The sequence below is a fragment of the Mytilus californianus genome, unplaced genomic scaffold, assembly GCF_021869535.1.
Source record: "Mytilus californianus isolate M0D057914Y unplaced genomic scaffold, xbMytCali1.0.p SCAF_10, whole genome shotgun sequence".
NCBI lineage: Eukaryota > Metazoa > Mollusca > Bivalvia > Mytilida > Mytilidae > Mytilus > Mytilus californianus.
In genome coordinates this window covers 5,668,842-5,689,226 of record NW_026262582.1, presented here as the reverse complement: position 1 = coordinate 5,689,226, position 20,385 = coordinate 5,668,842, and the positions used below count along the sequence as shown (strand labels likewise).

General features: G+C 31.8%; 1 protein-coding gene across 10 annotated transcripts in view; it reads right to left on the bottom strand.

Moving 5' to 3' along the window:
* Nucleotides 1–5,708: 5,708 nt before the first annotated feature.
* Nucleotides 5,709–20,385, bottom strand: part of LOC127717495 (mannose-1-phosphate guanyltransferase alpha-A-like) — a 29,381-nt gene continuing 14,704 nt past the window's right edge. The window contains exons 6-14 of one of the 10 annotated variants that reach the window (XM_052223163.1): nt 15,971–16,101; nt 11,276–11,404; nt 9,907–10,051; nt 9,141–9,300; nt 8,410–8,456; nt 8,296–8,352; nt 8,182–8,238; nt 7,172–7,343; nt 5,709–6,341 (exon numbers count right to left, since the gene is read on the bottom strand). In XM_052223163.1, coding sequence (XP_052079123.1) covers nt 6,241–6,341; nt 7,172–7,343; nt 8,182–8,238; nt 8,296–8,352; nt 8,410–8,456; nt 9,141–9,300; nt 9,907–10,051; nt 11,276–11,404; nt 15,971–16,101 — 999 coding nt within the window. In that variant the 3' untranslated portion in view covers nt 5,709–6,240. The other 9 variants (XM_052223165.1, XM_052223164.1, XM_052223166.1 and 6 more) reach the window with 9 other exon arrangements.

Sequence of the window (20,385 nt, the reverse complement as noted above, 5' to 3'; positions counted from 1 at the left end):
TGTTTCGGACACGTTACAGACTGACAGACGGTGCCGTTACAATGTCATGTCCAGAGGCGGATTTAGCGGGGGGAAGGCCAGGTCCCCCTTTTGTGGGAAAAAAATGGTTGAATATAAAGGGAATCACTGAAGAATGACTGGAGCGGCCCCCTCTTCGGCAGTCGGTGGGCCCTCACTTATGAAAATTTCGGGATCCGCCACTGCTATCTGTAACTTTGTTATTATGGGGGTGCTAAATTATAGTCATTAAATAACATTCCAAAAACGAGTTAACGACTGTTGGCAAGCGAAGCAGACTTCCATGGAAAAAAAGGACAACTACAGATATCAATAATCATAATTTACCGAAAATGCAATAGTTTCGAATGTAAATAGATTGACGATTTTTTTTTAAAGATTTGATGGTGAGATGCTTTATACCTTTTTTTAACTTATGGTATTAAGTATTAAGTGAGAGGAAGGAGACAACACAGAACATCCACAAAAGCTACATGTACATGTATGTGCAAAATATTCCTTCTTTTTTTTATATCATTGTTAAAATTGAATATGTAGTACTATGTTTATGCATATATATAATGGCTATTATATCTATGGTTTATGTTACATGCATGTTATACATGAACGATTTTTATCTTTGATAAGACCCCTCTATTTCTCCTGTAAACTGTAGATGTCAATAGTCGGTATCGAGAGTTGTTGAAAAGGGCTTATAATGTGACATACATTTCTCGGCATTCTCGTTTTTTCCCCAATCTTTTTTTTCAAGTATTTTGCATCCGATTCTTCAGGTATCGTATTTATGTCTAGTTTAAAGTGGACATGTCAAGTGCGCTTTGTCTACAGGACATTTGCTCTGTATCAACATAACATTTCAGTGTTGGTGCTTGATGATTTTCCGCCTCATTTAGCCGCGCTGAAAAATAAAAGGCGAAGGATACCAAAGGAATATTCAAACCCACTAGTCGAAAATAAACTGACAACGCCATGGGTAAAACAAAGTACAAACATACAGCAGTACACAAAAAACAACATAAAAAACAAAACTGCCAAACATAAATCCCACTAAAACTGGGGTTGATCTCAGCTAGGCCACGGTGCTCCGGAAGAGTAAGCAGAGCCTGCTCCACACGTGACACTCGTCGTGTTGCTTATATTAGTACAAACCCAGTGATATGTCTAATTCAGTAGGTTACATTTGAGGAAAAGGGAAAGGGACTGTAGATACGACAATATATAAATAACACATAGCTGAGAGGGTGATAGAGCAGATTGTTACCCCGAGAAAACATTGTCAACTGAGGCGAAGCCAAGGTTGACAATGTCTTTTCGAGGGGTAACAATCTGCTCTATCACCCTCTCAGATATGTGTTATTTAATTTATTATACTGAATGTTCTGTTATTACTGTCGATTAAATTTCAAATTCAAAGTAATAAACTATGACGTCTTGTACATAACAACCATCCGTATTTAATAAATCGCACACTTGATCAAGCGTCTCCGTGAAGGGTAATAGAGTATTTACCATAGAACAGAGTAAATTAACACCCTCGTATAAGCCAATCAAAATATTGCATTTTTACGTGAAGTATAATAATAGGAACATGTCATAATGTTCAGTAGTTGCCGTTTGTTGATGTGGTTCATAAGTGTTTCTCTCGTTTTTTTTTATATAGATTAGACCGTTTGTTTTCCCGTTTGAATTGTTTTACACGTCATGTTTGCTGCCTTTTATAGCTTGCTGTTCGGTGTGAGCCAAGGCTCTTTGACCTATAATGGTTTACTTTTATAAATTGTGACTGTGATGGAGAGTTGTCTTATTGGCACTCATACCACATCTTCTTATATATATATCCGTTGTCATCTGTCATCCAATTGTCATAACTGTCAACCAACTCGTGCTGGCGTCTGTAAATTTAACGAAAGGACTATTTCAACTTCAACACTTGGAATTCTATTGCCAGAGTCTTAGATTGATGTGCTCTAAAAGGTCTTTGGAATTTTTAATTATCCACATCTGATTCGAGCCACCTCCAGAATGAGTAGCTTCACAATAACTTTGAAGCCCAGCTTTGATTGCTGTTAAAATTGATATTAATAATTTAGAAAGAGGTTTCGTAGAGCACCAAGCAATCTAACGTTGTTTGTAGGGACATTTGTGTAGTTAATGTAGCCAATACAGTGAATACAATGGAGAAAGATACTGTTCTTCATCTTTGGTTGAAATTCCAAACGAACATAGAACAGTCCTGTGATTATCAATGATTTATTCTTTGGTAAGTGTTGTGGGGGTATCTAGACTGGTTCTCTGTCTTTTATCTGTTTTGCTCTGACAGATATATCTGAGATACCCGTATGTTGCAAGGTAGAGGACCAGCCTAGGGTTATCCAGTTTCATAATGTATTGTTTCTTCGCCTCCTTTATAGATCAGTGATTGCTCACTATCTTATAAGATATAATTATGAATTATACTCAATAAATGCTTAAATTTTGAAATGAGTTTCGTGCAAGTATTCATTTTAAGTCCTGGGGTCTGGCTCATGTGGCTTTGACGTTTGACTGTACATTAATACTGTTAATCAAAATTTAATGTTTTACTGTGATATGGTTTATAAAGTAGGTAAATTAATCCATGTACAATGATTGGTACCTTATGTAAACTAATTTTTCATATGAGCTGCTGGCTCGGAATGTTGCTACATAAAAATGGGAAGTGCATTACCTGAAAGCTGATGAATAATAAAAAAAAATGTTGATGTCTCTGGTAAAAAATAGGAAAAAGATACAAGATGGACACTCAAACTCACAAATAGAAAATAAACTGACAATGCCATGGCTTAATTGAAAAAGACCAACAAACAAAATAACTACAATTTACAGGTTTCCTTTAAAAATTATAATGCTTTATATCATGGTTTTCTTGATAAAAAATTTCTTTTAACCAGGAGGCTATTGTATAAGTGTTTCTTAATAGTTGTCAGTTAAAGAAATTGAAGACATTAGTTTCTCTTTCCCTGGTTTATCATGTTTTATTTTGTTTACTTTTCTAATAATTTTTATTCTACCTTTGGTCTCTTCAGTATCTCGTTTTTTTATACTTTCATCATCCAAAAGGGGTTTGTCGGAGTCAGAGACATTTATTCTTTTTGAATGCATAAATATTTACTAGAGGCTTATCTTGTGAGCGATCTGAGAACATCAGTTTGACAAAGTAAGAATCCATCCCTGAGGCATGAATTTAATGTTGACAGAATTGTAAATAAGTTAATTACATAAATAATAAATATATTATATATATATATATGTTCTTCAATTTCTTTGCTGACTCATTAAACAATTACTTCTAGTATAAATAGTTTGTTCTTATGTTGTGTTGTTACACCAGTCCCAGATTAGAGTACTCACAAACATGTTTAACCCCTCCACATTATTTATGTGTCTGTCCCAAGTAAGGAGCTTTTTGTTCAGTGGTTGTCATTGGTTCATATAAAAGAGAAGATGTGGTATGATTGCAAATGAGACAACTCTTCACAAGAGACCAAATGACACAGAAATTACTAACTATAGGTCACCGTACGGCCTTCAACAATAAGCAAAGCCCATACCGCATAGTCAGCTATAAAAGGCCCCGAAATGACAAATGTAAGACAATTCAAACGAGAAAACTAACAACCTAATTTATGTACAAAAAAATGAACAAAAACCAAATATGTAACACATCAACAAACGACAACCACTGAATTACAGGCTCCTGACTTGGGACAGACACATACATACATACAGAATGTGGAGAGGTTAAACATATTAGCAGGATCCCAACCCTCCCCCTAACCTGGGACAGTGGTGTTATGGTACAACATAAGAACGAACTATAAAAATCAGTTGAAAAAGGCTTAACTCATCAGATGGATACAAATAGAAATACATCTAATAAAAACACAGAGAGGACGTGGCCGGGTACTTGTACATCCCAACAACAAAAAGACACTAAGTACTGATCTGAGAGTATTCGCAGTTACTGACAGCTAGTTAAAAGCCAATAACAAATAATAAAAAAATCATGCATCAAAGACTAATGTCTGTCATATTTGTTTTTCATAAATTATTTTGTTATAAATTAGGCTGTTTTCTTAATTGAATTGTTTCATTTTTTCATGTTGGGGCCTTTTATAGCCAACTATACAGTATGGGGTATTCTCATTGTTGAAGGCTGTACGGTTGCCTATAATTGCTTACATCCACTTCATTTTGAACTTTGGTGGATAGTTGTCTAATTGGTAATCATACCACATCTCCTTATTTTTATATACTTTGTAAAAGCAACAATATTTTCCTTCTTAGTGCTTGTAAGGTGAATTGTATAATTTATCATTTTTTTTTCTATATACTTCATGTTCATTTTGTTTGCTGTATTTGTGGATACATCGAAATTGATACTAAACCAGCAAAAGTTCTTTTATAACAATAACCAGAATAATGTGTTCTTAAATATCTCAAAGCTGCTCTGACTCTTGAATTCTAACATGACCTTAAACAAAAGTGTTTGGTACACATTTGTTTGTTAGTACAATCTTTTGTCAATATATTAGAAAGTCTTAGTTTTACAGGGCATACAATACAGTTACAGGGGAGGTCATGACATTTCTAACGTAAAATGTTGTTTCTCGTGACGTCAAAACTGCAACATATCAGGAAAAGATGCATTTTCCAAGTGATTTTAATAATTAGCTTGAACACAAGCAGAATGAAATTTGACTTGATACTGTATGAAGATTATTTGTTCCAATTTTTATGAAAAAATCACAGATGATAAATGGGGTTGACATTATTGACATTTACTTAAACTTCGTTTTTTTGGAGATTTCTATCCTTTGGAGAGACATACTTAACTTTTTTTTTTCAAAGATAAACACATAAAAATATAAGAAAAATCCTCTTGACCAAATTATACTCTTAATTTGTGCAACAATTCTTTGTAAATAATTTGATTTAATTAGATTTTCAAGATTTGAACGGCATTTTTTGATGCATATTTACATAGTTTTCAAACTATGATCTAATTAAATCAAATTATTTACAAAGAATTGTTGCACAAATTAAGAGTATAATTTGGTCAAGAGGATTTTTCTTATATTTTTATGTGTTTATCTTTGAAAAAAAAAAGTTAAGTATGTCTCTCCAAAGGATAGAAATCTCCAAAAAAACGAAGTTTAAGTAAATGTCAATAATGTCAACCCCATTTATCTATAAATTTAGCACACTAAAATATATTTTTTATTACATATTTGAATTGATTACGTGAAAAAATAGCTTGTATGCAAATTTTCGTAAAAAAATCACTGTGATAAAAACTGTATCGTATGCCCTTAAAATACAAGGACAGAGGACAAGATATTTGTTAAACATATAAATTAATACAGAAAGAAATGATGGTGATCTCTCAAAATAATATTTTTAAGGTAATTTTAAGTTCTGTATTCACCACTGGCATACAGGGCAGTAAGTAAGTAAGCAAGTCGCCACTGAACAGATATTGTCCATTTACTTTCTTGGGCAGCAATTTTAGTGTATTGAGGAAAACACATTTTGTGGATAACCGATTGGGAGGTAATAAATTCTTCATACAAGCCTTTAAGAAACATATTCTTTGTTGAACACTCAAAGTTGAAGTTAACCAGATCAGATTAGAAATAGAACACAAAGAATAAAATAACCAAAAACATTTATAAAATCCCTCATAAATAATATACAACAAAGTATGTAAATATTAGAAATACAAGTATATGAAATTATGGCTAAATAAATAATGAATAATTTCGGAAATCTTCCAGTCTGGAAACTTAAAATGCATTAACATTTTAAGAACAACTTTAAGTTGTTTCTCAAAACATTTTAACCATATCCTGAATCCTAAGGAGACTGACACTTTTGAATATGAACTCAAGTCATTATCATCAAATTGTCAATATTTGAGTTATTAAATAACATCCCGTAGTTATGATTCAAAACCGTTGTGAAATTTAGTGTCTTGATAAGGTGTCTATCAAAGATATCTGTTTGGTCAAATTGTGAAAACCAAATTTAAGGAATGCATTTCCATCACTTATATCAAAAAATAGTCACAACGTTCCAGTATGTTCATGCATTGCACTTTTCCACAATGATATGGTGTCATACAACGTTCAGTCAAATTTGAGTTATCTCCCTTCTACTGTAAAATCACAAATTATATCACTATTATAAGATGATTTGGTTTTTGTAACTCCCACTTAAAGATTTGTCTGGTAAAACAATGGAGTTTAAGATTACTACTTCTGAGGGGATTTGCACATTGGAACCTAAAAGAGAAATATGTATATATGTTATAGATCAATGACATCTAAATATGAATTGTTATACAAAAGAAAATAATTCAATGTAAAAAATATCAAAAGTAGGCTAACCAGGCAAACAGGACAAAAAAACAGATATCACAGATCCCAATACTCTTGGTGTACTGTTGTTCTCATTTGGTAGCTAGGTCGATTTTATCTTAGACAATGACATACATATAGAAATAAGAAGATGTGTAATGGTTGCCAATGAGACAACTATCCATCAGAGGGCAAAGGAAGAGGATATTAATACAGAGATGTAGTATGTTTCAAACATATATATATATATATATTCATATATATATATGTACAATTGTAAGTTCTCATATGACACTTTTAATATCTTTTTTTTTATCAAAACCTTTTTTTCAAATCCCCAAAAAGTAGGGGATACAGTTTGAAGATCAGACTGGAGTTCCTCATGTAAAAATTCAATAAAATCTCTTGAAAAATAGGTTTATAATATATTTCAATGGTAAAACACTTATTTCTTTTTTATCGTTTTTTGTATCCCTAATTCTAATTGGCTGCCTTTTGGATTTGTCTTTTAGGCCAGATTAAAAGGCAAAAAGTTCCAAGTATTACCATTAGAATCGAAATGCTCTATATTTATTTTAACATCAGTAGGCATCATAGTTGTTAATATATTACACCTAGCTAATGCTAAGTGTAAATATTTCTATAAACTTAATGCCTACCCAAGTTAAAAGAGCATACATCATGACACAAAAGAATTATTTATCAAGTAAATCTGTACTGGCTTTAAAATTCTACCAAAACACAGTTAGACTTACCTATTACTGTAATTGAAGGATTTAGTTTTCCATCATTTGTAAATATAGATGTCACTTCTATTTTGGCAAATGGTTTGTTTGGATTTGGGTCATTAGGTGTACCTTCTACTCGTGTCCAACTACCAACTACTGCATTCCAACCAATGATACTGTATAATACACAAGAATGATCCTGTATGAAAAAAGAAAAAAGAAATATTTAAAAATTTAGTTCTTCTATATGTACATGATGTTTCAATTTTTCAAACTAAAAAAAATTAAATGTCTGTTAACATGGCAGACATTTCTATTGCTAAATGTAACTCCAAGTATTGTGAATTTGTTATAATTTGCTGTGTACAAACTTTTGTGGATTCCATGGGTACTGTGAGCCAAATTATTTTAATGGAATACTTTTTCTTGCCTTAAGCCCTCTTTAGCTAACTTTGTGACAATTATTTTAACACTGGACGACTTTCAAATTCATGCACTTTCCTCTAAATTTCCTATGTCAAAAAGCTTATGCTATCACTACACAATAAGAACCGATTGTTCAATGATGTTGTTTACATAGATTGACCTCGGGTCAACCAGTGTAATGCATTTGTAAAAAAACAACTAGGGATTGGTGTATAGCCTTACTTTGTATATGTAGTCGTTTAATTCTTTAATAAAGATCATATTTCCACATTTTTTCAGGACGATTTACACTTATGTATTTTGTATCCTGCAAAAGTCACGAAAAAAAAATCCTCACAAAAATAATTTGTTTAAATGTTTGAACCAGAAATTTAAGCATTCAACAGAATACAAAGGAAAGGAGTGTGTGTGTGATAAAGTTCAACTGGCCCCTAATATTAACATTTAATGAGTAACAACAATAAAGAATTGATCAATCAATGAAATTCTAATAAAACAGAATAAAAAAATATTCCCAAGTTTTCACAGAATGTTTTATCTCTTTAAAATTTGCCTTTAAATCCCTTGTTTTATCCTATTTCTAAACTTAAGCTTATTAATAAAAGTCCTACCTGTAAAGTGGCTCCCTCTAACACAATTGATTCCCTTACTCTTACACCTTCACCTACCTGTAAAGTGGCTCCCTCTCACACAATTGATTCTCTTACTCTAACACCTCCACCTACCTGTAAAGTGGCTCCCTCTAACACAATTGATTCTCTCACTCTTACACCTTCACCTACCTGTAAAGTGGCTCCCTCTCACACAATTGATTCTCTCACTCTTACACCTTCACCTACCTGTAAAGTGGCTCCCTCTAACACAATTGATTCTCTTACTCTTACACCTTCACTTACCTGTAAAGTGGCTCCCTCTAACACAATCGATTCTCTCACTCTTACACCTTCACCTACCTGTAAAGTGGCTCCCTCTAACACAACTGGTTCTCTCACTCTTACACCTTCACCTACCTGTAAAGTGGCTCCCTCTAACACAACTGGTTCTCTCACTCTTACACCTTCACCTACCTGTAAAGTGGCTCCCTCTAACACAACTGGTTCTCTCACTCTTACACCTTCACCTACCTGTAAAGTGGCTCCCTCTAACACAACTGATTCTCTCACTCTTACACCTTCACCTACCTGTAAAGTGGCTCCCTCTAACACAACTGATTCTCTCACTCTTACACCTTCACCTACCTGTAAAGTGGCTCCCTCTAACACAATTGATTCTCTCACACTTACACCTTCACCTACCTGTAAAGTGGCTCCCTCTAACACAATTGGTTCTCTCACTCTTACACCTTCACCTACCTGTAAAGTGGCTCCCTCTAACACAATTGATTCTCTCACTCTTACACCTTCACCTACCTGTAAAGTGGCTCCCTCTAACACAATTGATTCTCTCACTCTTACACCTTCACCTACCTGTAAAGTGGCTCCCTCTAACACAATTGATTCTCTCACTCTTACACCTTCACCTACCTGTAAAGTGGCTCCCTCTAACACAACTGATTCTCTCACTCTTACACCTTCACCTACCTGTAAAGTGGCTCCCTCTAACACAATTGATTCTCTCACTCTTACACCTTCACCTACCTGTAAAGTGGCTCCCTCTAACACAATTGATTCTCTTACTCTTACACCTTCACCAAGGTTGGCATACTTTCCAATGGATACATTTGGTCCAAGCTATAACAAAAAAATTTTTTTAAGGCATAGTTGACCTTAATAGATGAATTGGGCTTTTTATCTAGGTCCCTTTGGTCATATTGTTCTTCATGTGTTTTGGTCTTATTCATCCCTGGCTTTTAAATGTTTAGGTTTGAGCATTCCTGATGAAGGTAGATCCAGAAAAGCAATTCAGACACATGAAAGTATTAAAGCATTTATTATTTTAAACATATCCATTTTACAATGAAATCTGTCAAAAACAAAACCATAAATGCCTCAAAAATTTGCTCAGTTTAGATAGTTGTTCGGGTTTATACAGGTTCAAAATATATTGATTTTAAATAAAAGAGAGGTGAAAGAAACTCAAATGCTTAGGAAGGGTAGCAGATCCTGCTCCACAGGTAACACCCATCCTGTTGCTCAAGTCAGTACAAATTCAGTAAATAGTCTAATTTGGTATTGTCACATTCGAGGAAAAGGTACAGGATTTTGAGATGTTAAAGTAAACATTGTAAATATTTCGCTTTTTCTGAGGTCTCTGCTGGCTGGGACATATCTTAATTTCATAACAACACATTGATATTTGAAATATTTTGTGTACAGACTCTGTTGCTTTAAACTAACCACAGCTGTAGGGTGAATCTGGGCAGTAGGATGTATTGTTACATCTCCTATAACCTTTGGCTTCCCTTCACCATTAGTTGCTAATCTGTCTTTATGAGTTGTTTGGTAAATGGCTAAATAATGTCTGTTTGCATAAATTGCTGCCCTGAAAAACAATCCAAAAAAAATAATTTAAAGTACTGTGTACAGAGGTGAAAAAAAATCATCTCTTTGATGATAAAATGTGTAGTACATATTTGTTTTATATTACATGTATCCTTCCTGGCAAAGGGTCTGAGAGGAGAAGCATTCCAAAAGTGTCATTATGTTTCCATATTAAAAAAACAACATTGAAAATCCTTTAATTCCTGTAAATATTGTTAAATCTATAAAATCAAAGAACAGTATGGTCAACAGTCAAGGGAATGAATATGATTAATTCCAAAATGTACTGTCAATTTATAAGATATTATTGTGACCATTTATTATTGTGATTTTTAAAGAAAGGACTAAATTTTGAGATTAATTATTACGATTTCTGGAAAGTCTGAATACAAATGTATGTATCGGCATCAGGATGTTCTTATTTCTGCAATACTCACCCAGTGGCATTATTGAAAATAATAAAAAACCTTGCAATAATTTCTGAATTTAAAGTAATCAATCTGATTGAAATACAGAACCTTTGTTCATGCTTTGCTCATGATCACAAGGATCTATAAACACTCGGATCTTTTTCCTGTTTTGGTAATTTTATTATCAGCCAATCGAAATTTCTGCCTCCAAATTTAACATGTGTATCATTATGACCAAACCTGTTTGTATCACTCTACTCAGTTCTTTATAAATTTGCATATCATGGCTTTGTGACATCAAATACATTAACATGGCCTAAATAACTTTGACTTGGACATATCATAAACATCATAATGAATGAACCTAGGTTGATAAGTTTGACCCTAACTTATCAAGTCATCTTCTGTTGTGCTGGTGAAACAAAGAAATCACTTGTTTCTATCATGTAAATGACACAAATACAATCAGATAAATCGATTATCAGATTTTCATCATATTCATATCATTAAATATCAATATGCAGACAACCTGATACTGTAAATTCAGAAATTATTGCGAGGAATTTATTAATGCAAATATTATGACAGGGTGATTATCGCAATAATAAGACATCGCATTTCAATATCTGAGGCTGATTTTCCTGAAATCGCATTAATTAATCTCGCATTTTTGTCCAGTCTGTAAAAATGGCAATTATTTATAAATGCATGTATTTCTGAATTTACAGTAATCAGTGCTCATTTCATTAACTAATTATGAATATTTACATTTCAAGAAACAATTACCTCTTAATTTCTCACTTTCTCAGACTTACCCTGTAGATTTAATTTGACTCCAGAAACGTTTCGTATCATATACAAAAAGTTTTCCTGAGCTGGCTAAAGGTACAAAAATATCCTGTTCTAATCTTATTACTTCACTGGTGGAAATATTTGGATCAAAACTGAAAGTAGAAAATGAAAGTTGTATTTTTTGTATAGCTGTGTATGCTGACCACAAGCTTGGAACGTGAGTTACATAATATTAACAAATCTTCTCATTTGAAACAAAAAATTAATCTTAAAATGTAATAAATTATTAAGCTGGTCTAAGAAAAAACTTGAATTTGCCAAATTCTTTAAAGAAAAATGACAAGCACATGACAATTTTACTTCTGACTTCAAATCAGAAACAAACTATCTATATTTTTCAAATACATGATGTATCCAGCTTTTTGAATGGGTTGAACTCCTCACTTGGCAGAAATATGGCTCGATATCACAATATTGATATTTATTTTCTCCTCTTATTTTCATATGACTTGTTCAGCTTTTTGAGAGAGTTCTCTGAGGGTTGAAATGAATACCGGTAGTATTACATGTTTGTTGTACAAGATAAATGATTTATTTTTATCATGGGTGAAAAAAGTAATTCTGAGTGATTGAACAAAACAATCAATTATGGAGCATTTCTATTTTGTCACTTTCAATATCAAACCTTGATGATCATTTTTGCAGTTTCTGTCTACATATAATAGTTTTCAAAATTATAGTCAAAATGCAAAAAAAAAAAAATACTTCATTTTAAGACTATAAGTTGTTTCTGACTTTTTTAGATTTTGTATTGCTGATAATTTTTGCTATTGGCAGATTCTGTTGTCTATGGATGTTTCTAAATAAAAGGCAGAAATAATCAAATTGGCCTATCTATAAGGCCTACATGGTTTTCATAAAAAATACATTTTACTCTTACGATATTTGTATACTCATTGCAGCTCTGTTGCTGCTTGGGAGGGACTAAAATTACAACTATCATATTGATATATTCAGGTCAAGTTTGGGTGAAATCGGTCCAAGAATTTTCCATAGAGAAGAGAAGATTTTCGAAAACTTAAGATGATCATGATATAAAGAGTCAAATAATTGCAATGCTCACAAGGCCAAACTGGGTCAAGGGCTCTTTAAAAGATCACAATTTAGTTTTACAAACAGCAGCTGTAAAGATGACAAAGTCTACTAAGCAGTACATGTTTCACTACATGTAAGCAATAGCCAATAAGGAGTATGGCATGAACTGTAGCACGGTTACCTAGCAACGTCAAACCAAAGCATGAATAACCTATTCCAAGATTGGCATATATTGTTTTAAACAAAAACAGGATCATATTGGAGTAGCATATATGACAATTTGCAAAAAACTTCAAGAATAAATAATGGTTACAAAAATATCATATTTCTATTTTTTTCAAATCTGACACTTCAATTATTTTTACATAGTCACCTTGATCATGTTGATTCTAATGGTTAGAGATTTGGAAAGATTATGAATGTAAAGTTTTCACAGTAAAAACAAATGGCTATATCAGTAGCTTAATAATGACAAAAAAAGTCATGGTGGAATCGATTCAATTTCTTCATGCAGTATGATGATTCCCTTTTTAATTTTTTCTTTGGATTTTGGGTTTTTCTTTGTTTTTATTCAATTAGCCTGTGAAATAAACTTTCATCAAATAACATATCAAATCAAATCAAAATGAAATTTCAGATTGAGGGATTTTTTGGCAGTGAACTTCAAATCAAAGTTTGTACTGTGAAACAGGGAAATGGGAGGTAAATGAAACAAAAACAAAAAACAGAATTTCTAAATCAACTGTATTAGTTCCCTTTTAACATGTATACTTCATGCTTCCCAATTAGTAAAGTATAATTTAACAATAATGCTACAATCTGGACACTGATTAATCAGTTACACAGAATTGAAAAATACTATTGAAAAGTCAACATCTGTTTTAACATCAAAATAACTAAAAGTACTCTTGGCCACTTATATTCAATTCAAAACTGAACATGTTACTTAGATGAATTGATTAACAGGTTTTTATACAGCTATGCAAAAAGTGCTCTATTAAAAATCTTATATCAATCACATGTTCAGTTTTCCCAAAGATGAGTGGTTGAAAGTACAATCTCACTGGCTGAACTGCAAGCCGATTATCACTTTTCAATTGTATTTCTAAACATGGTGTACTGACAATTTGAACCAGGTTTAATCAGTTTAAGCAAGATACTTTTTTACAGCCAGCAAGACATCAAATTGAATCATACAAAAGAAATTCTCTTATTAACAGTAAAAATACAGCCACCTTATAAACAACATCTAGACAAAGTAAGATCATGCATAATTCGAGAAGAATGCTCTTCTTCAATGAACCAATTCCATTTGATCAAATTCTGCAAGTACTGGTGGAAAAAAAACAGACTTGACTTTCATACAGTCATATCATTTCCTACAGACATACCGGACAAGATGAAACTAACTGTGCTATTCATGAAAAACCTGTCATTCAATACATGTATTGTTTTATAAGACAAGTATGTATATGTGATTTCTATACTAGCATTACTTTATAAAAAAAAAAACATAAAAAAAAATTGATATACTCACTTTTTACCTCTGAAAAATATCCATTTTATCTTAAAATAGTTTCATATTTTTTTTATTTCAATATTCTCCCTGTCACTGAATGTACAAGTTGAAAATAGTTTTGACATGTAGAATTTAACTCTTTACAGTTCATTCATTTGAATTTTAAAAAAGTCTGGACAGAGAGAAAGAACAAGACAATAATTCTTATGTATGTTCTAAACTTTTTTTGTCATTGAAAGGGATATAAAAATAAGTTCAGCAGCAAAAACAAACAACCTATTAAAATTAATTGAATAGCAAAACAGCATTTTCTAGCTGTGTTGAAGACCCATTGGTGGCAATAGGCTGTTTTCTGTCCTTTGGTCGGGTTGTTGTCTCTTTGACACATTCCTCATTTCCATTCTCAATTTTAAAACAGGCATTATGACATGTATTGAAATTCACTTTCAGAATTGTAACTAGTTAAATTGATGCAAAAAGTCCTACAATATAGGCTATTTCTACACAAAGATACGAAACAAAAACACAAGACAACATGCTTATAGTTTTACCCCAAACTGTCAAATCTTCCTTCTTTGCAACTACAGACAAAATAAACTAAAATCAGATCTTGAAATACACTTATATAAGAAATGAAAGATAGAAATTACACAGTTTATAGTGAACCTGTCTTAAGAGTTGTTGTTTTTAATCTAGATCTGCGAACATTATTTGTAGCCTAACATTAAGTTGCGTTTTTGAAAAAAAAAAATGCATAAATCACGTTAAATTGTAAATGGTCTATTTATCTTTTGATTTATATTGACATGATAATAATTCTGATAAGGAAACCTATTTTTTTACCTGTTCTAAATTGGTATTTTTATTTAAAATATGATCATTATTTCACCTAAAAATTGCCCAAAAATTAATACTGTGGATTCATTTATTTTCCCAGGTACAAATAGTTGGAAAAATTGTATTTTCATGGACATCTGGTTTTGTGGTTTTGCCAAAGTCTCAATATATATATATATACAAGCCTATAGAAAATGTGTACTTCTTGAACATTGAAATTCGAGGTTCGCCTAAACCTACCAAAATTGGTATCCAACGAATAATAATAAATCCATAGTTTATAAATTATATTAGAATATTTGAATTGAGCTTAAAATTTTCTTTTCCTTAACCCTTTTCTTTAGTCTAAAACAGTCAGAAACAAACACAGCACGTCCCTTCTGGGAAATTTTATTTTTGTTTAAAAGGTGACCATTTAAAAAGTGTAATTTTAAATGAACTCTCTACTAATCTGTCTAATAAGATAAAGTCTAAATTAAGTGGTCATGATTTCATTAAGACAGTAAATACACTAGTTGGATTTGGTGGTTTTTATGGCATTATCGAAGGCAATCATTAAAAATCCTGTGTCCAACATGCATATTGCTAATTTTTTTTTACCTGGTTGAAATTTTTTCCCAATAACTGTAAGTATTCTATAGTTGCTGTCATGTAAAATTTTTAAGCTATATCAATCATGTTCATTTGAGATGACGTTTTTCACTTCTCTGATGAATGCAATTGATAGTTTGAAAATACTTTATCAAAAACCAAGAGCCAATTTTACTTGACAGCAACTATAGATTACAGTTACAGTTAGGGAAAAAAATTTGAAACAGGAAAAAGAACTTAGCAATATGCATGTTGGACACAGGATTTTTAATGTCTGATAAAAAAAAACGGTGCCAATTTACATGACAGCCACAATAGCTGTCTAAATATTACTATATTTTGTCATACTAAATGCTGTGTTTGCAATTTAATGTAAACAGAAGTTTTGAATTCTGTTAACCAACTGATTTTCACAACCACTCTATTTTTGTGAATTTGGCGATTAAAAAAATAATGCGAATATAAATCTTCACAAATCAATTAAATTTTGATCTTATACTAATTCACTAAAATGTTGCAAAAACGTATAGAAAGGGCTAAATGCGAAATAAGTATTTGTGAAAATAAGTTGGTTTACAGTATTTAATAGATATATTTGAGAAAGTAAGCTAATAATATAATGAGAGAAAGATGTTCCAAGGAGGTCTGTAGAGTGCATTGTTCTACTATAACATACCTGTATTTACTATCCAAATTCTGCTTGAAAATACGTTCTAACGGTTGGAAAATCTCAGGTGAGAACAGGTACACTCCACCATTAATTGTTGTACTAATGTATGTTTCTGGTTTCTCTACATAATGCAATACCTACAAAATAAATTCAAACTTGCATTGTTGGTGTTGCTGTCCCTTTCAACATGTAGTATTTAAAATATGATAAAAACCAGAGCTTTCAAAATCGCCCAATTTTTAAAACTAATTGGAAATTCAAACACAAAAAATGGTAGCAGTGTTTTTGATTTAAAAAAATAATACATTGTAGCAATTTCTGCCAAGACTACTCAACTCAATCAAATGGACTTTCTTCCTACATTATATTAATAAAAAATAAAAAATATGCAGGTGAAAAGGTATTCATCCATCAGACAGCTTTAAAATATAATGTATGTACAAATATAGTGAACCAATCTTATATAATGTCATATGCATGCTATTAAAGTAGCAATATGAAAATAGTTCTGCAAAAGGAAATCATGAATTCACCAACATTTCAACTGACTTCATTTTCAGAAAACGATATCTGTAACAAGCATAAACTATTAGCTACTTCTTTACAAGCAGAACCAAATTTATACAATGAAAGTCCCAACTTTGTACTGGCTTCCGAAGCTATACAAATCACCTTACAAATATAGATTTATTTCGTCTTCAAGTCATTGTTCCACTACTAAATTGTCTATTCTACTTACTAGTACACTTGGTACAATCAAAAACCTGATAATAAATTGTTCAAATAAGGCCTTTGAAAATAGTGGAATTAACTACTTTTGGAGTGTCAAAAACTCGTTGGAAGTACTTGATAAATTGCATGCATATATTGGTGATTTTGAATCTGTTCAAAGTTTTGATTTTTCTACCCTATATACCACTTTGCCTCATATTCTTATTAAGAAAAAATTCACACACATAATTAAATGGGCATTTAAAAAGTCGGAATGCGAATACATATATTCAAACTCTTTTAGGTCATTTTTTAGTAGCAACAAACAAAAGAGCTATGTCAATTGGACATGCTTTGATACTATATCTGCCCTTGAATTTTTACTTGATAACATTTTTGTTCGCTTTGGAGATTCCGTATATCGTCAAGTTATCGGAATTCCAATGGGGACTAACTGTGCACCACTTATTGCGGACCTGTTTTTGTATTGTTTTGAGTTACAATTTATGACTAAAATCAGTAAAGACCCATCAAAACAACATCTGATACAAAAATTTAACAATACTTTTAGATATTTGGATGATATATTGGCTCTCAACAATGACGACTTCAGTATGTATACTAAAGAAATTTATCCTGTTGAACTTACTTTAAATAAAGCTAATACTAACAATGACCACTGTCCTTTCCTCAATCTTGATATCTATATCATTAACGGGAAGCTTAATACAAAAATTTATGATAAAAGAGATGATTTTTCATTTCCTTTCGTTTATTATCCATTTTTAGATGGTGACGTTCCCTTGTCACCATCTTATGGTGTTTATATATCTCAACTTGTACGATTCGCTCGTGTATGTAACAACGTATTAGATTTTAGCGAGAGAAATTTATGTATTACTGAAAAATTATTACACCAGGGTTTTCGATATCATAAAATAGTCAAAACTTTTACTAAATTTTATCATCAGTATAAGGACATCATTCGTAAATATAACTCAACATGCAGACATCTTATATGTTCAGGTATTTCACATCCAATCTTTTATGGTAATATTCTTTACAAAGCACAAAAGTGTCACTATTCACCTCAAAAGCTAACAAAACCTTGAAACAGACTTATTATGAAGGGATATGGTTACGATACTGTTGTCAGGTCATTAAAGATTGCATATTTTGGCTTTAATATTGATTCACTTATATGGTCTTTGCATCGGAATTAAACATATTTATTCTAAAACCAGTTGTTGGCATGACACGGGTTATGTTCTTCTCATATATTTTATGATGGTATAATACTAAACCCCTAACAGGAGGGATTGTGCCTGATATTCATATGATGAAGACATAATCTTTCAATCAGTTTAATTGAGGTCTGGAGCTGGCATGGCGTGTCAGTAACCGCTAGTAGTCTGTTGTTATTTATGTATTATTGTCATTTTGTTTATTTTTTTTTGTTTTCTATTCTGACATCAGACTCGGACTTCTCTTAAACTGAGTTTTACTGTGCGTACTGTTGTACGTTTGTTTTTTCTACATTGGCTAAAGGTATAGGCGGAGGGTTGAGATCTCAAAAAACATGTTTAACCCTGCCGCATTTTTGTGCCTGTCCCAAGTCAGGAGCCTCTGGCCTTTGTTAGTCTTGTATCATTTTTAATTTTAGTTTCTTGTGTATAATTTGGAGTTTAGTATGACGTCCATTATCACTGAACAAGTATACATATTTGTTTAGGGGCCAGCTGAAGGACGCCTCCGGGTGCGGGAGTTTCTCGCTGCATTGAAGACCCATTGGTGCCTTCTGCTGTTGTCTGCTCTATGGTCGGGTTGTTGTCTCTTTGACACATTCCCCATTTCCATTCTCAATTTTATTAAATATAAATTTGATCCATCTGAAATATCTAATGGGAAATTATATTAAACAATCCAGAATATTAACCACTAAATAAACCATATGAATATTCATAGTACATGTACATCTTACTTTCTAAATAATATCCAGTTACAGCAATATATGATAAAATGATAAAAGTCTGAATTATCTCCCCTATCTATTGGTGGTTCATCAGTAAAATAATTTGGGATATTTATGTAAACATATTGGTACAGAGAAAGAAAATTAAAAAAAATTATTTGTACCAACTTTACAAACAGAGAGAAAAGCAATGAGGACTCAAAATTTAATTGTGATATAAACAGTAATTTGAACAAAACGGTTCGCTCTCTACAGCAGCAGGAGATTAGGAGACTATAAAAGTACATGTATACTATGGCTTCATGTTTTCTATACACCTGTATTTGTATAGTAGAAAGGACAGGTTAAAAAACATTAACTCACAGCCCAGGTAAATATTTAGGCAATATTGACCAGTGTTCTCCCCAGGATTTTTGGATAGCACCAGGGTAACGCATGTGGACTTCTTGGTGAAATATTTCATGCAATCAGTTGTGTCGCGTTGCGTCGCTTAGCTCTAGTTACTATAGTTTTTATGTGTCTTGTTTTGTTTTAACACTGTGGTACTGTGTTATGTAGACATTGATTCAGAAAATTATTGGTAAAAAAGAAGTAAATAAAAAAACGGTTTGTATACTTTAGTTCTATGGTCGGGTTGTTGTCTCTTTGACACATTCCCCATTTCCATTCTCAATTTTATTGAATATTTTTTTTAAATAAATAAATTATGATTCATAATAAAATCTTCATCTGAATTTAAAGTAATTAAATCTTTTATAAAATCCAAAATTAATAAAAATAAAATATCATTCAAAAGAGAGCAAAAATGTTCAATTTAAAAAACTTTCTAGTTGTTGTATGTGAGAGGATTCCTGTCATAAGAAGATATAAAATTAACAAGAACAATTGCAAATATTGTTTTATTATTTGAACCAGTTTCTATCTAAGATTTAATAAAAAGAAATTTTTCATAAATTTTAGAACATTTTGCCATAGATTTCATTTAAATATTAACCTTTCTTGTCTTTGGTGATAATCAAACATAGATACAGACTTAATACTGCCTTAAATCTAAATCTTTATTTGTCATGAACCATTTAGAAAGAATTCCTAAATCTATAAATTTATCTTTGGTCTATAGATCTATAAGTAACCATATTCAATGTCAACAACTAAGTCTCCCTATTTTCCTGCCTAAATGACAGGAAGTAGATAAAAATAGATTTAACATGTGCTTATGAATAAAATTTGCAAGATTACTTCTGTTATTCATTTATTATGGATATAGATATCCAGTTTGAAGGTACAGTCATGCATTTTATTTATAAAATATAATAGATTGCAATTAATTGTAAATAAACTTGAATATTCTACGTGAACTAACTGGGTCATGTGATATGTACAGACAGATACTACAGTTTGAAACCTGACTATCATGCAATAACTATGTCATAATTAAAGATAATATTGGCCATGGTTTAATTAGAGACAAATAATACTATAATATAAGAATTGGGAAATGTATAGTTGTCCATTATACGTAATGAGCCACCATTATGATGTACAAAAAATGTACCTATCGGGTCAAGACAGTGTTTGTGTACAAAGTATTTGCCGACTTGTCACAGGTCAGTGCTTGGGTGGAGAGTGAAGCCATAAAATAGTTATCTGTGATCATAAACTTATGAACTCTTAATTAAAACACAAAAGAATCATGTTACAAGTGCTAATTACATCGATTAAATCCAATCAACAAGGT